General features: G+C 44.8%; 1 protein-coding gene across 2 annotated transcripts in view; it reads left to right on the forward strand.

Annotated features, from left to right (window-relative positions):
- The window catches only part of CSNK1G2 (casein kinase 1 gamma 2), a 129,928-nt gene that overhangs the window by 60,691 nt on the left and 51,064 nt on the right, over positions 1-18,173 (forward strand). For both annotated transcript variants that reach the window (XM_033956779.1, XM_033956778.1), the window contains 3 exons: positions 11,223-11,292; positions 11,569-11,717; positions 12,274-12,508. In XM_033956779.1, the coding sequence (XP_033812670.1) occupies positions 11,223-11,292; positions 11,569-11,717; positions 12,274-12,508 (454 nt within the window). The remainder of the gene's footprint in view (positions 1-11,222; positions 11,293-11,568; positions 11,718-12,273; positions 12,509-18,173) is intronic.

An 18,173-nucleotide genomic window follows, 5' to 3' on the forward strand; every position in this document is an offset into this window, starting at 1 on the left:
TCAGTTCATTGGAGCAGTTCTCGACACCACACTAATGAGGGCGTTTCTCCCCTCCGACCGTCAGCGAACTCTGCTACACCTGTGTCGTCAGGTGCTCCTTCATCACTCCATTTCTGCCAGACAAATGATGGTCCTCCTGGGCCACATGGCCTCGACGGTACATGTGCTTCCCCTGGCACGACTCCACCTCAGAACACCTCAATGGACTCTGGCCAACCAGTGGTCACAGACCTCGAACCTTCTTTCTCATCCCATCTCTGTGACATCGTCTCTTCAGCAATCTCTACAATGGTGGTTGAACTCCTCAAATCTTTCCAGGGGCCTTCTTTTTCATCTGCCCCCGCATTCCATGACCATCACCACGGATGCCTCCCCTTATGCATGGGGAGCTCACCTGGGAGACCTACGCACCCAGGGTCTTTGGACCCCGCAGGAGCGTCTTCATCACATCAATTTCCTGGAACTACGAGCCATGTTCTATGCTCTCAAGGCCTTCCAGCACCTTCTTTGCCCTCAGGTTCTGCTCCTGTGCACGGACAACCAAGTTGCCATGTACTACATCAACAAACAGGGCGGCACCGGATCTCGCCTCCTTTGTCAGGAGGCTCTTCGCATTTGGTCCTGGGCCACGGCCCGCAATCTCTTCCTCAAGGCTGTCTACATCCAGGGCGAACAGAACTCCCTGGCCGACAATCTCAGCCGCATCCTTCAACCTCACGAGTGGACTTTGGATCCTCCCACGCTCCACTCCATCTTTGCTCGCTGGGGCACTCCGCAGGTGGACCTATTCGCAGCTCCTCACAACCATCAGCTGCCCCAGTTCTGCTCCAGACTCTTCTCTCCTCATCGTCTGGCCCCGGATGCATTCCTTCTCGACTGGACGGATCGGTTCCTCTATGCCTTTCCTCCTCTACCTCTGATGTTGCGGACTTTATCCAAGCTCCGCAGGGACGGAGCCACCATGATCCTCATAGCTCCCCGGTGGCCTCGTCAACACTGGTTCTCCCTCCTGCTTCAGCTCAGCTCCAGGGATCCCATTCCTCTACCTGTGTTTCCTACTCTTCTTACACAGCAACATCAGTCTCTACTACATCCCAATCTGTCTTCGCTCCACCTGACAGCTTGGTTTCTCTCGGGCTGACCTCTTCAGGAAATCTGTCTCAGCCTGTCCGTCTCATTTTGGACGCCTCCAGGAAACCGGCCACCCTCCAATGTTACCATCAGAAGTGGACCAGGTTCTCCTCTTGGTGCCTCCGTCATCATCACAATCCCACCTCTTTAGCGGTGGAAACTGTTCTGGACTACTTGCTCTCCCTGTCCAACGCAGGCCTCAAGTCTACCTCTATCAGAGTCCATCTCAGTGCCATCACGGCATTTCATGAACCTGTCTTAGGAAAACCTCTCACGGCTCACCCTCTGGTTTCCCGATTCATGAGGGGCCTCTTCAATGTCAAACCACCTCTGAAGCCTCCTCCGGTCGTCTGGGACCTGAATGTGGTTTTATCTGCCCTCATGAAACCTCCCTTTGAGCCGCTTGCCACAACTTCGCTCAAATTTCTGACATGGAAGGTTCTTTTCCTCATTGCCATCACCTCTGCCAGGAGGGTTAGTGAGCTTCATGCACTGGTTGCCGATCCACCGTTCACTATTTTTCACCATGACAAGGTGGTTCTGCGCACCCATCCAAAGTTCCTTCCAAAGGTGGTCTCAGCTTTTCACCTCAACCAGTCCATTGTGTTGCCTGTTTTCTTCCCGAAACCTCATTCACATCCCGGAGAACAGGCATTGCACAGCCTTGACTGCAAGCGTGCCCTGGCTTACTATCTTGATCGTACAAGGGCTCACTGCTTGTCCCCTCAGCTCTTCCTGACCTTCGACCCGAATCGTTTGGGTCGACCGGTCTCTAAACGGACGCTATCCAACTGGCTTGCAGCTTGCATCGCGTTCTGTTACGCTCGGGCCGGTCTGTCACTAGACGGTGCTGTCACGGCCCACAGGGTAAGAGCTATGGCCGCTTCTGTTGCTTTCCTCCGTTCCACACCCATTGAGGAAATCTGCAAGGCGGCCACCTGGTCCTCCGTTCACACATTCACTACTCACTACTGTCTGGATGCTTTCTCCAGACGGGATGGGCACTTCGGCCAATCTGTACTTCAGAATTTATTTTCCTAATGGCCAACCATCCCTCCTCCCTCTTTGTTAGCTTGGAGGTCACCCATGCGTAAAGAATATGCTGCCTGCTTGTCCTGGGATAAAGCACAGTTACTTACCATAACAGGTGTTATCCAGGGACAGCAGGCAGATATTCTTACGTCCCACCCTCCTCCCCGGGTTGGCTTCTTAGCTGGCTTATACTAACTGGGGACCACGCTCTCCTCCGTCGGGCGGGAAGGCACTCGCGCACGCGCGGTGCGGCCAACTAGAACTTTCTAGTAAAAAGGTCCGTACCGTGGGCTCCGTCGGTGACGTCACCCATGCGTAAAGAATATCTGCCTGCTGTCCCTGGATAACACCTGTTACGGTAAGTAACTGTGCTTTTTGGTTTGTTATTATTGTTATTGATGATCTTATATCCTGCCAAATCCTCTGTGGAGTTCGAGGCGGGTTACAACATCTATTAATGCATCCTAAAAATTACAATCAGCAGTTCTGACAACATAAACACAAACGTCTTACAACATCAATTAATGCATCACAAACAATTACAGTAGCAACCATCATAGAAGTGGCAACATTCTTCGTGATGGGGTTAATGTATCACAGGACAGTTATAGTAGCATAACCTCTATATAAAGTGCAGGAAAAGGTTTGCTTACATAGTGGCAGCACACAGGGTTACAGTCCAAACTGACAGCAATGTTCTCTCAAGGATGTATGTCACAGGCACACCTGCCTCATTTGGATATTCAGTTCCAAAAGTTTATTTGATATGGTTTTTTACTGGTTCTGTGGCAAGTCTTGATTTTTAAAGTAATACATTCATCCTCCATCTACACCTCCCACCGAGAAACTTAAATGCATAGTTTATTGCAACTTTATTATATTAGACCACTAGCAAAATGCTCCTGGCAATGTACAACATAATACATACCATAAGAGGAGATAAACATCACAGATATGTTATAAAGGGACTTTAGCTGGACTGCTTCAACTAATAGCCAATCTGTTGATCAAATCAGGAAAGATTCTGAAAGACTGGAAGGTGGCGAATGTTACTCCAATCTTCAAGAAAGGTTTGAAGGGAGATCTGGGAAACTACAAACCGGTGAGTCTGACCTCTGTACCGGGAATGATGGTAGAAGCGCTGATAAAGGATCGCATCTGATCACCTTGACGCACACGGGCTGATGAGGACCAGTCAACACGTTTTCAGCAAAGGCAGATCATGTTTGACAAACTTGCTGCACTTCTTTGAGGGAGTAAACAGGTAGATAGACAAGGGCGACCCGGTCGACATTGTATATCTGGATTTTCAGAAGGCGTTTGACAAGGTTCCACATGAACGACTACTTCGGAAAATTACAAAACATGGAATTGAGGGTGAAATACTCACGTGGATTAAAAACTAGCTGGAGCAAAGGAAATGGAGAGTGGGGGGTAAATGGACAATACTCGGACTGGAAGAGCGTCACCAATGGGGTGCTGCAGGGCTTGGTGCTTGGACCCGTGCTCTTCAACATCTTTTTAAACGATCTGGACATTGGTACGACGAGTGAGGTGATTAAATTTGCGGACAGTACAAATTTATTCAGAGTAGTGAAGACACAGGGGGATTGCAAAGATCTGCAATGCGACATAATCAAGCTCGAAAATTGGGCATCGACATGGCAAATGAGGTTCAACGTGGATAAGTTTAAAGTGATGCATGTCGGTAACAAAAATCTCATGCACAAACACAGGATGTTCGGAGCAGTACTTGGAGAGACCTCCCAGGAAAGAGACTTGGGAGTTCTGATTGACAAGTTGATGAAGCCGTCCGCGCAATGTGCGGTGGCAGCGAAAAAGGCGAACAGAATGTTAGAAATGATAAAGAAGGGGATCACGAACAGATTGGAGAAGTTATCATGCTGCTCTACCGGGCCATGGTGCGCCCTCACCTGGAGTACTGCGTCCAGCACTGGTCGCCGTACATGAAGGACAAGGTACTACTCGAAAGGGTCCAGAGAAGAGCGACTAAAATGGTTAAAGGGCTGGAGGAGTTGCCGTACAGTGAGAGATTGAAGAAACTGGGCCTCTTTTCCCTTGAAAAGAGGAGACTGAGAGGGGACCTGATCGAAACATTCAAGATACTGAAGGGAATAGACTTAGTAGATAAAGACAGGTTGTTCACCCTCTCCAAGGTAGGGAGAACGAGAGGGCACTCCCTGAAGCTGAAAGGGGATAGATTCTGTACAAACGTAAGGAAGTTCTTCTTCACCCAGAGAGTGGTAGACAACTGGAACACTCTTCCGGAGTCTGTTATAGGGGAAAACACCCTCCAGGGATTCAAGACAAAGTTGGACAAGCTCCTGCTAAACTGGAATGTACACAGGTAAGGCAGGACTCTTTGGAGCACTAGTCTATGATCTAGGGGCCGACGCGTGAGCAGACTGCTGGGCACGATGGACCACTGGTCTGACCCAGCAGCGGCAATTCTTATGTCTAGAGCAAAAGGCATACGAGTCTTGAGCCAGTGGGTTATTCACCTCTAATCGTGAGTTGTATAGAACAGTGTTTCTCAATTCGGTCCTGGAGTAACCCTTTGCCAGTCAGGTTTTCAGGATGTCCACAATGAATATGCATGAAAGAAATTTGCATGCATTGGAAGCATGTGTATGCAAATCAAGTTTATGCACATTCGTTGTGGATATTCTGAAAACCTGACTGGCAAAGGGGTACTTCAGGACCAAATTGAGAAACACTGGTATAGAAAGCATTATCTATATTTTTTGGCTCTGCCTCCTCTGTCACTGGGCTTTGCTGTATCTCCTCAAGCTCTGGAGAGTCCCTTCTAGGTTGCCAGGACTGCGGCAAAGTTGTGTGCCTTGGCTCAGGATTTTCAACAGCTGTTTGTCCCACCTAAAGTGGATTTGCTAGTAGCTCAGGTTACCAAATGAACTTCTCTGCTTAGCGAAGAGTCACAACCTATGCTAAGGCTTAAAAAATGTTTCAGTGCCTGTGTGCTAAGCTGAAGGTGGAGCCCTTTAAGGCTCTAATGTCAGTAGTCCTGGTGTTTGTTAAAGATAGATTTGAGAAAGGACTGGAGGTTGGTTCCCTCAAAGTGAAGATGGCAGGTCTCTCGTGCTTTAGGGCTTGAGTGGAGAAAGTTTCTTTGGGCTTTAATTCTGCCAGATTTGTTGAAGGGAAAGTTGCGGCTGCATTCTCCTATGTGACAGCTGTTCCCAACGTGGAAACTTAGCATTGTTTTGCATGCCCTCAGTAAGGCCTTTATGAGCCCTTACAAGAGGTGTTGCTAGATGGATCATACCATTAAAGACTGTTTTCCTAGTAGCTTTTGCCTCAGCGAGAAAGGTCTCGGAGCTGCAGGCTCTGTCGTACAAAGAGCCTTTCCTTAGATTTACAGAGGCTGGGGTCTCGCTGCGCACAGTACCTTCCTTTCTGCCAAAGGTGGTTTCGGTCTTCCATATAAATCAGGAAGTCCGGCTACCTGCATTCCATAATATGGGTTCAAAGAGAAAGGACAAAGTTTTGGCATAGCTAGATGTTAGGAGAGTTCTTTGTTACCGTGAAGTGACGAATGATTTTCATCTCTCAGGTCATCTTTTTGTACTAATGAGCTGGCTTCAAAGGCTTCCATTTCAAGATGAATTTGTAAGGCTAGTTCTTCAGCAATATCACGTGTGATAAACAAGCACTGATTTTTTTTGAGCACACACTACGAGGAGTGTGGCTTCTTCATGGGCAGAGTCTCAGGCAGTTCCATCTGAGGAGATTTATAGGGCAGCTACTTGATCCACCTTTGAATCCCTGGGCTCCAGAGTCTACCCCCTATACTTATGCCAAGCTCCCTCCTATTACAGCTTCAGAAGAACATTAAAGACTTACTTACCTTTTCTCCTCATAATGACTGATCTCTACCCAACCCCCTATCTAGAATCTGCTTGCTAATGTAATAACTGATCCCAATCTTTATTGTGAGCCATAATGATTCCTTGAAGAAAATTGCAGGAAATAAGAAACTATATGGTATGGTAGTCTTCGTATTTCCCCTCAGCCATCTCTTTTCTAAGCTGGTGCCCTTACCTCTTTAGTTTTTCCTCTTACAAGAGGAGTTCCATCCCCTTTTATAAGAACATAACAATTGTCGCTGCTGGGTCAGACCAGTGGTCCATCGCGCCCAGCAGTCCGCTCAAGCGGCGGCCCCCAGGTCAAAGACCAGTGCTCTAAAATGAGTCCAGCCTCACCTGTGTATGTCCCAGTTTAGCAGGAACTTGTCCGGCTTAATCTTGAAACCCTGAAGAATAGGTGATGGTATTGATTCTTATACCCCTCAGGTTATACCCCATGGTTGCGATGAGGTGCTGCTGAACAGTATGGACTATTGCCTGTCTGAACCAAGCAAGTACTGTTCCATTGATACCTGTTTCTACCAGTTGTGCTAGCATGATATCATGATCCATAAAAGTTGCTGAGAAATCTAGCAGTACAACCGCTGTGCAAATCCACTGTTTCAGTTTCGGTGAAGATCTGGCAGGGATACAAGGACTGTTCTGTCCATTATTGGGTCTGAATCAAGATTGACATGGATCTAGCCAGTTTCTCTTCTAGCCAGTCACTGAGTTGAATACACACCAGCTGTTCTGTAAGTTTTCCTAGAAATGGGAGGTTTAGATACTAGCTGGTAACTTTCAAGTTTGTCCTGGTCAAGGTTGTTCTTCTTTAACAAAGGACATGCCATTGGTGTTTTTAATGTTATTGGTAGTTGCCTATTAGGTAGGCAAGCAGAGGCTTCATAGAAGGCACCACAAAAATCATGAGCTCTTCTCTTTCTATCTTTGATGGTAGAGGTCAAGGGAGCAGGTAGTTGATCGAAGGTCTCTTAAGACTTTGTCAAGGCCCTCCTCTGTTATTGGGTTAAGAGTCCCATATGTCTGTATCAAGAGAGGGCAAGTTTGTTAGCTCCTGGTTAGCTGATTGAAGACTTGGTTGGGACCCTTTGTGGATGATACCAAAATCTGCAATAGAGTAGACACGCCGGATGGTGTGAATAACATGAAGAAAGACCTGGCGAAGCTTGAAGAATGGTCTGATATTTGGCAGCTAAAATTTAATGCTAAGAAATGCAAGGTCATGCATTTGGGCTGCAAAAACCCAAAGGAACGGTACAGTTTAGGGGATGAAGAACTGATGTGCATGACAGAAGAGCGGGACTTGGGTGTGATTGTGATGATCTTAAGGTAGCCAAACAGGTTAAAAAGGTGAAGGCAAAAGCTAGAAGGATGCTAGGTTGCATAGGGAGAGGTATGGAAAAAGGAGGTATTGATGCCCCAGTATAAGATTTTAATGAGACCTCATTTATAATATTGTGTACAATTCTGGAGGCTGCACCTTCAAAAAGATATAAAAAGGATGGAGTTGGTCCAGAGGAACTAGGATGTCAACCCCTTAGTAGAATACCAATTCTAGTATATGACCCTTTTTCATAGGTTGGAGAATTGACCTCTGTGAATCCTAGTGCTGTCATCGTGTCCAGGAAGACAGCTGTGGTGGTATCTAGAGTTTCGATGTGTAAATTGAAATATCCCATTATCACTATCCTAGGGTAATTCAGGGTCACTTGTGTAATCAGATCAAGGAGTTCTTGCACAGATGCTCGGTATACCATGAGCAGACAGATTGGTTTCTTCTCTTCTAGCTGGATTAAAAGAGATTCTGATTCATGGCAATTCTGTGCAGTTTGTATCCCAAATCAGGACTGATTCCCCTCCACCTCTTCCTGCTGGTCTTGGTTAATGTCAGATGTTGAAACCTTTTGGGCATTGTTCAGCCAGTGGTAATCTCCCTCCATTGGATGATGGAGATAGAAAGGGAGTAGTAAAAGAAGAGAAAGAGATAGCTGACAAGTTAAATGAGTTCTTCACGTCAGTCTTCACGAGGGAGAATACAACCAACATTCCGGAACCCGAGGAAATCGTAATAGGAGACCAAAATGATAAGCTGGTCAATTTAAAGGTAAGCCAAGAGGATGTACTCAAGCAGATAGACAGACTAAAAAGCGACAAATCGCCAGGCCCGGGCGGCATTCACCCAAGGGTACTCAAGGAACTAAAAAACGAAATAGCGGAGCCACTCCGACAAATATGCAGCCTATCCCTAAAAACCGGAGAGATCCCGGAGGACTGGAAAATAGCAAATGTCACGCCCATCTTCAAGAAGGGCTCAAGGGGCGACACAGGAAACTACAGGCCGGTGAGCCTGACCTCAGTCCCGGGAAAGATGATGGAGGCACTGATTAAGGACAGCATCTGTGAATATATCGAAAACAATGTGCAGCTAAAACCGAGTCAGCATGGCTTCTGCAAGGGTAGGTCTTGCCTCACAAACTTATTGTACTTCTTTGAGGGAGTGAACAGCCAGGTGGATAAAGGGGAATCTATAGATATCATTTACCTCGACTTCCAAAAAGCCTTCGACAAGGTACCACACGAGAGACTGCTCAAAAAGATATGGAACCACGGGGTGCAAGGGGAGGTCCACCGATGGATCAAAAACTGGCTGGCAAACAGGAAACAGAGGGTTGGCGTAAAGGGCCACTACTCGGACTGGAAAGGGGTCACGAGCGGAGTTCCACAAGGGTCGGTGCTGGGACCGCTCCTGTTCAATATTTACATAAACGACCTAGAAGCGGGAACCAAGTGTGAGGTCATAAAATTTGCAGATGACACCAAACTATACAGCAGGGCTCAAACGAGGGAAGACTGCGAAGATCTCCAAAAGGATCTAACGCAGCTGGAAAAGTGGGCCGAAAAATGGCAAATGAGCTTCAACGTAGGGAAATGCAAGGTCATGCACGTGGGGAAAAAGAACCCGATGTTCACTTACAAAATGAGGGGAACACCACTAGGGGTCAGTAACCTGGAGAGAGACCTGGGAGTGATGGTAGACGCAACACTGAAGGCATCGGCGCAGTGCGCCACGGCCTCAAGGAAAGCTAACAGAATGTTGGGTATCATTAAGAAGGGTATCACGACCAGGACGAGGGAAGTCATCATGCCGCTGTATCGTGCAATGGTGCGGCCGCATCTGGAGTACTGTGTCCAGTACTGGTCGCCGCACCTCAAGAAGGACATGGCGGTACTAGAGGGAGTACAGAGAAGAGCGACTAAACTGATAAAGGGAATGGAAAATCTCCCATATACCGACAGATTAAAGCAGCTAGGACTTTTCTCCCTGGAAAAGCGGAGACTTAGAGGAGACATGATAGAAACCTTCAAGATCCTGAAAGGCATAGAAAAAGTAGACAGGGACAGATTTTTCAAATTAAGGGGCACCACAAGTACAAGGGGGCACTCGGAGAAACTGAAAGGGGACAGGTTTAGAACAAACGCTAGGAAATTCTTCTTCACTCAGGGGGTGGTGGATACATGGAACGCGCTTCCAGAGGCTGTGGTAGACAGGAACACATTAAATGGTTTCAAAGAAGGTTTGGATAGATTCCTAGAAGAAAAAGGGATTGAAGGGTATAGATAGATATAGACCACTGCTCAAGCAATGGGCTTGATGGGCCACCGCGGGAGCGGACCGCTGAGCAGGATGGACCTCTGGTCTGCCTCAGCGGAGGCAACTTCTTATGTTCTTATGTTCATCTAGGCAGGTTTCACTTGTTACTAAAATGTCAAGATGCTATTCATAGATGACATCATGAATCATTGAGGATTTCTTAACAGCTGTTCTGGCATTCAAGAGTCCTATAATTCCAAAGGGTGGTCTAGGGGTGCTGGAGGTAGTTTTTAATCAGGCCTGTTAATATGTTTTTTTTAGGCAGTGTATCACAAACTGTGTGCCGCAGTAGATTCCAGGTGTGCTGCAAGACCCTGAGGTGGAAAGGCACTGGCGCCAGCTGACTGCTTCCAAGATGTGCCTCTCGCGGCACATCTGTGCTATTCACACCTCACACCTCTCCCTCTCTAGAACCCCACCACCAGCGGCAATAGGAGACTCAGGGCTGTGGCTGGAGCACATCCGTGCTTGCATGAATGTCTACAGTATGTGATGATGTCACATGTGCACGTGATGTCATCACATCGAAGTCCAAACACTTCAGATGCCCTCGGGGCCATGGCTTTTAAAGTTTGTGGCACACTGTTTTAAGGCATTGCAGAGATGAATGTTACTATAACTAATATAAACAAACTGGAATTTATGCATCATGCAAGATCTATACTGTATTAACCAATCATGTTAAATACAAAAAGCAATGACCAAATTACCTTCAAATCATTGTTATAATACTCATGAATGATTTGTTTTACATGAAATATAATTTTAATTTGAGTGCTTTCTAATCATCCCAACTATCATTGTTTAAAAAGAAAACATTGATCATTGATGCTTAAAATTACTAACACTGCTGAGTTTTTCTTTAAAGGGCTGCCCAGCCCATCAAAAATTTTATTCACCTTTGTTAGCCTTCCAAAGAGTACATGTGTCACTGATTGCTAATTGTTATATTCAGTATAGTAATTAACTGCAATTACCTTTTTCATCCTTCCCTTTCCTTCCCCCATACATATTGCAGCTTTAGGGAAAGCATGGCCATGTTGAGTTTGTGAGTTTTTTAGGCTGATTTTTTTTTTTTTTTAGATGTGTTATTAAGATTGCTTTTATCTAGTGAACAGTTATAATAAATACTATTTCTGCTTTGATTTTGTCTGGTTTTCTGCAGGAGTCGGCCTCATTTGTTGATTTCTTTCTAATAAAAGACTTACACATAGGCACTGTCATCTACTTCTTGCTGGTACCTCCAGTCATCCTTCTGGTCATTGCCAATGTCTTGTTTACCTGTTGTACCTGCCTTTTTAGTGTGTTAGTGTGAAAACTTTTTTAACTTTAATTTTTTTCTTGAAATTAATGATTATGCAATAAATAAACTTTCTGCTTCCTTAATTCCAAACACCTGAGACTTGCTCTCTTCAGGCAGGATATAAATCTAATGAAATGAATGAGATTGTCCAGATCAGTCACTTTATTTTCTCCTCTTTTTTCCATGTACCTGTTCCAAGGAACCTATAAAATCCAGAGCTCCACAGCTACATCTGGAATATCGGTTTTACAAACAGCTTGGCAATTCAGGTGAGGTTTGGGAGAAAGGAAGAAGAGCAAAAAATGATCAGGTGGTTAATTTAACAATAAGCAGCATAAGGGTAATTAAAGTTGATAGGGTTTGAGTTGCATATTGGTGATTGATGGGGATGGAACATTTTTAAGATTTCCTTCCTTATCTAAGAGTTCAGTCATGCCTTTGGGATTATTCCCTGCATAAGTCCATGATATGCATGCTCATGCACTGTGAGCCTCTGTTGGCCTGTCCTTTGCTGTGTGTGAGTCTCTTGTCTTTCGTCCTTCTAGAAGGTATCCCTCAAGTGTACTACTTTGGGCCATGCGGAAAGTACAATGCCATGGTGCTGGAACTGCTGGGGCCTAGCCTGGAGGACCTGTTTGATTTGTGCGATCGGATATTCACACTGAAAACTGTGCTCATGATAGCGATCCAGCTGGTGAGTGCTGCTTTGCTTTTGCACAAGTTCTAGTTTTTGTGCAAATGAGTAAAATTATTACACATGGGTCTGTCTAATAACATAAGGAGAGGGTTGTCCTCGACCGATAACTGTTTTTCTACTATTGGTGTTCCTCAATTTACATCTAATACTTAACACCAAGAAAGACAACATGATAGAATCTGAAATAGGGCAAGTAAAGAAGAACCTGTTCTTTTTTTGTGTTTCTCATATGTTCCATATTAGCTCCTTATCCTGTGGCTTTATAGATATATGGCACTGTTCCAGTTTTTCAGGGTTGACCCATAATTCTAGAGAGTTCAATTTTACCTACTTTAGTGTATGTTTCTGGTGATTTAACAGAGGCTAAACAACCGTCCATTGATTTGTGTTTGGGCTTCCACTGTCAGAACTTTGGAACAAATTCAGACATGGCAAATTCTCTCTTGCTCGTCACGTCATATAGCCGTAAAGATTTCTAACGTGCATTCAGAGGAGAAATTCTAGTATTTGGAGCTCACAATTGTTTTATTTTGTCTTTTTCATAAATTTATAGATTACACGGATGGAGTATGTACACACGAAGAGTCTAATCTACCGAGATGTGAAGCCAGAGAACTTCCTGGTTGGAAGGCCGGGGAGCAAGCGGCAGCATACTATTCATATCATTGACTTTGGACTAGCTAAAGAATACATTGACCCTGAGACCAAAAAACACATCCCATATCGAGAGCACAAGAGCCTGACTGGGACTGCACGATACATGAGTATAAACACACACCTGGGGAAAGGTGAGTCTCTGGCACCCCTGGGATATGTTATTACTATTTATCAGCTTCACTCGCCTGAAAAGCAGGGTCCTGTCTACAGACCCCTGGTGCCTCCAGCAACTGATACACCCCCTTTAAGAGTCATGGATAAAGAAGATCTTGACCTGTGGACTCAGTCTGAAGCAGAGAGTGAAATGGCTTTTCTATTGCCCTGAGAGGTTGTCTCTCTCCTCTCCCCAACCTATTGCTCTCTGCTCCCCAGCTCAGACGCCTAAGGAGGGGCTTTGGGCGTCTGAGCCAATCATGGCCTTAGGTCCCTCCCCATGCATCCCAGGATGCACCAAGAAGGGGAAGGCCCGCCATTTTGGAATGGTGGGCCTGAGGAGCAGGAGGGACTGGGCATTTCCAAGTGGTCATCCCTCTTACTGATATATATATATATATATTTTTTTTGAAGGGGAGTGGTGAGGGATCAGTTTGGGGGAGGTTTGCGGCATCAGGAGGGAGTGGGCATCCCTTCTGCCGATTTTGTCTGGCATGGTGTGGGAGGGGAGATTTGCGGTGGCAGGAGGGCATGGGCATCCCTCCTGCCTCCATTCTGGTTCCGGTGGGGGGTCATGGGGGGTGCTAGCACGGCATTTTTTAAATGGGCCAGATATGCGCACACACACATGTGTGGATGATCCAAGATAGAGATTTCAAAAGGCATGATTTTGATAGGCTGAAACACTCTGTGCTGGTCTTATTTTACAAAGTGAATACACTTCATTTTTTTTTTTTTTTTTTAAATTCCTGCAATAGCTTTTGTACCTGCTCCAAGAACTGTGCATGTGTCATTTCCTGTTCATATGGGCCTGGCTGTCCTCCACAAGTGGGGGATTGTGTTAACTTCTATAACATCTAACACCACCCCAAAAATCCATTAAAACGAGTACATATGGCTTTGTGAAATCTGGCATATACATGCATGTATAAGAATTGCCATACTAGGACAGACCGAAGGTTCATCAAGTCCAATATGCTGTTTCCAACAGTGGCCAACCCAGATCCCAAGTGCTTAGCTAGATCCCAAGTAGTAAAACAGATTTTATGCTGCTTATCCTAGGAATAAGCAGTGGATTTCCCCAAGCCATCTCAATAATGGCCTATGGACTTCCCTTTTTGGAAATTATCCAAACCTTTTTTAAACCCTGCTAAACTAACTGATTTTACCACACAAATTCCAGAGTTTAATTACACGTTGTGTGAAGAAATATTTTCTCTGGTTTGTTTTAAATCTACTACTTTAGTAGTTTCATCACATACTAGTCCCAGTATTTTTGGAAAGAATAAACAAGCAATTCACTTCTACTCAGTATTTTATAGACCTCTATCATATCACACCTGAGCCTTCTCTTCTCCAAGCTGAAGAGATAGAGGTTATAGAGTTGTACTGTAGCCTAAGCTGTGATACACAGCGTCACCTCCCAGTATATCTCAGCAGGTCTAACAACGTCTCCTGGATCTGGGACCTTTTCCTGTGGACTGCTCTGCTTCTAAAAGCTAGGTTAATCAGAATTTCATATTTTTATATTTCTGGTCTTACTTTTATTTTATAGCATTTTATACCTACCTAGATTCTCTTCCTGTCGCTTCTTCCTAAGGAAACTCCCCCCCCCCCCCCCCCACTGTTCCTTAACTGTATTGGGACGTTTGGCTCTCTGTTGACTTTAAGCTATATTTCCTCTTGGCTTCCTATTCCTAGGAAAAAAAGTATAAGAAAATTGTGCAATTGTTTTTAAATCCTGTGTATACTGCTCTGGGACAAGGAGGACTTTAAATTTTAAAACTCCTGTTTTTTCTGCACTGTAGTAAGAGCTTATCCTCATAGGAAAGAGGATAAGACTTAAAGCCTCACCCACCCCAGTGTTTGCTACTCATATATAGACAAACAAATAATCAACTCGGTCAACTCCTTTTCCAACCAATCAGGATGACTTTTATTCAGTGCAATCACTGTGTGCATTAATTCCAAGGCATACCATTTGGAAGCTTTTAAGGCTTGCCAGTATTAGAGGAACTCTGTAAACGTAATCAGGATTTGGATGCAATTAACACAGCTGCTACCACTCCACAGAATCATATCAATTTACCACCACTGCCTCAAAGAATGAAACAAACCAGGAATAAATGTATCACAGTGGGCTCGGTAGACTACAGCCTGTAACACAGGAACATCCACCATCACAATTATTAATAATAATAACTTTATTCTTGTATATCACCCGACCATGAGTTCCAGGCAGTTCACAATCAAGAAGAACTGTACAATCAGTGAAGCATACATAAAATAAGATTAAAAACAATGATCATGTTACAAACTTATCAAACAGATATGTTTTCAAGGACTTTCTTAAGACATAAAAATTCATTTGTAGAATCAACCAGGAATTCATTTTTCCTAACTGGAAAGCAAAAGTCTTATTTAAAAATCTCTTGTAGCGACAAGCCTTTACAGAATGGTACATGAACATATAGTTGTTACGGATATTTTTAGATGATCTATATAATTTAAATTGGGAGGATAGGTATCCCGGAGCCAGACCAAAAAGAGCTTTAAAGCAAATGCAGCCAAATTTAAAAAGAATTTGCGCTTCGAATGGTAGGTAATGTAACTGCTGATGAAACGGGCTGATATGATCATATTTTTTAAGGCCAAAAATTAGGCCTACTATTCAAATACGATTTAAGATTTTTTTTATAAGATGCCAAGTAAATAATATTGCAATAGTCAAGAGCAGACAGAATTAGAGACTGAACTATCAGTCTGAAAGAAACTAAGTCAAAATATTTTTTAATAGTTCAAAGTGTCCAGAGGATCATAAAACATTTTTTTATCATAAGGTCTGTGTGAATTTCCAACATTAAGTGACAGTCTAATGTCACCCCCCTACAGAATTCCTTTCCTCCATTAGAGCATTGTGATGCTCAAGAAAAATGAATTGAGGTGGAACTAGAACTAGTGATGGTAACGCAAGAAGAAAAGCACACCCAAGTCACAAATAAAAAAGCCCAAAACAGAAAGCTGTTACTGCTAAGGGATTCCATCATCAGAGGCATTAACTTTGCAACACAGGTTTAAGGAGCCCCAAATAGTGAAATGCTTTCCAGGATCCTCGGCTACCAGGAGTACCGGGAAAATATTGACTATAGTTAGGGAAAAAACTAAGAATTCTAAGACTGATATTATCCACTTGGGGACAAATGACCTGGCCAATTATTTCCAACATATAGTGAAGAAAGCTTTTCAAGAGCTGGGGGAGGGCTTAAAACCTTTCATAAAGACTGTAGCATTTTCAGAGGTACTGCCTACTTATGGAAAGGAAGAGGAAAGAGTAGAAAATAGAGAGAACTTCAATAGGTGGTTCAAAATATGGTGTCATCAACAAGGCTTTAGGTACATAGGAAGATAGGGTAATACATAGAAAGACAAGAGACTGTATTGTAATAATATCCACATCTTGTTATAGAAAGAAAAAGAATCCTTGCTGAGGAATTCAGGCAATCAGTTTCTAGGCATTTAAACTAAAAGATGGGTGTGCAGGACAATTATAGTGGCAACCCCCAGCAAAAGACAAGATGTGATGGTAGTAAAGATAGGGGAATTTCCCTAGCAACAGCAGCAGATGAATCCAGAGACCAATGGGATAGCCCACATCTACCAGCAGGCGGAGATAGAGAAACTGATTAACAGGTGGTCCTATTGGTTGGCACTCCTCCTATTTATCTAGTATTCTCTATCTCCCAGCAGGAAAAGGTCGCTATTCAACTAGCTCCTGAATTCTGGCTGTGACTGGAACTTTATTTTCTCCTGTTGAGGTTTCTCTTCAGTGAGACTGCCATTCTGTTTCTCCTGTTGAGATTTTTCTTCAGTGAGCTGGCAATGCTATTTCTCCTGTTGAGATTTTCTCTTCAGTGAGACAGGGGTGTCCGGCTGAACGGTGCCGGCTTTAGGGGTTACACCTGGGCCCCCCCTAGGTCCCTGCCTCACCCTCCCTCCATTGCTAGAGGGTCTGACTGGGTCTCAATTTTTTTCTTCTTTCCCTTCTCTGTTAAAAAAAAACAACCCACAGTTCCTCCATTCTGCTCAGTTACTGCTGATCAACCAGTTTTAACTGGCTTCAACCGGCTCTAACAACAAGCTTGTGAGTATGTCTGTTTGAACTTCAGGTTCTGTTTGGGAGTCTTAGTAATATGGGTTCGGTCAACGTATGTTTAAGGCATGGATATTTTATTGAGGCTAAGTTTTATGACTAGAAATCCGTGGAGGGAGCCGGGACTTCCCGCCCTTTGCATGCACGCGCGTGGTTTCCTTGTTGGTTACAGTGCGGCAGTAGCGGTGCGATTTCATGCTCGCACTTGTTCTCATTGTTGGGTTTCAGTGTAGCAATAGTAGTCCTGTTTATTCTGAGGCTCTCTTTCATTGGTGTTTGTCACGGCCATGTGCAGCTGATTGTGCAAGTGCCGGTTTATAGCAGCATGAGATGGGACAGGTTTTTTCTGGCGCTGTGGGCCGTTCTTCTGGTTATTCTCTGAGTCTGATTTTCTTTCTATGCAAGCCGCGGCAGGGTAAATTTTGCGGGGCTCGAATCCGACTATGTTTCTAGGAGCGTTGATGCAGCGGCCAAGTGTCAGCGAGAATCAGGCGTGCGCATGGGTCTCTGGCGATGGCGGGAGAGCTGCAGCGTTCCGGTAGTTTGTTTCCAACTGACTTTGGTCAGGGTATGCCGGGGCTTCTCTCCTTTCCGGTTAAGACAAGTTGTATGTGTTTCACCAGCTTTGGGACAAGCTTGGGTAGCTTTATATGTCTATGTCTGTGTTCCTGCTGTACTCCCATGAAGGAAGCTGCTTGTTTAATCGAACTCTGGGGTTAGCACTCAAGGGGGTTTACCAGAGAGACTCTGACTTGTGCTAGGTCACCCAGTCTCGGTTTGTCTCCGGACTGGGGCGATCAGCAGTAAGATAGTGCCCTGTATTTCACACAGGTATCTCATTGTCTCTCTTGGGGTCCCTGCAGATTGAGCCTTTGTCTGTTGGTAACTGTCCTTATTTGGGCCTCTGTGCTGAGCTGCATGTGTCTAGTAGTGGCACAGGATATATATGCCTAAAGGTAGTACAAACAGTTTCCAAGTTTGGGCTGTCTCTATGGGCATAATGACACTGCGCATCTTCCTGCGGCCAGGACTCTCTTTCTCTATTTCTGAGGGGGCCTGGACTTCAGATTTCCATGCTTATCACGCTGGTTTCTCCTGTCACCATTTTCTCATGGCACATGCTAGACGGGCCCCACGACCAGACAGGAAGGGCTGTACAGCTCCTTTTAACCAGGAGCCAGTTACCTATTCTATCAAACCTGCGGAGGATCACGCGCTATGTGGCTGTTAGCCTCATCCTTGCACCTTGCACCTGTTTCAAACAAGCCTGGGGACTAGCACCTTCATACCTACTAACTCACTTCACCCTACACAACCCCACAAGAACGACCAGAAACAAAAACATCTTTGCATACCCAAAGACCACAGGCTGCAGATACAAATCCTTCTTGGACAGAACCTTTAAGTTCCAAGCGAACAGACAGCAAACCTGGCTGAAAAACCACATAAACGAACCAAATATGACTTATAATACATTCCGCAAATCGATCAAA

Source organism: Geotrypetes seraphini, chromosome 8 (assembly GCF_902459505.1).
Source record: "Geotrypetes seraphini chromosome 8, aGeoSer1.1, whole genome shotgun sequence".
NCBI lineage: Eukaryota > Metazoa > Chordata > Amphibia > Gymnophiona > Dermophiidae > Geotrypetes > Geotrypetes seraphini.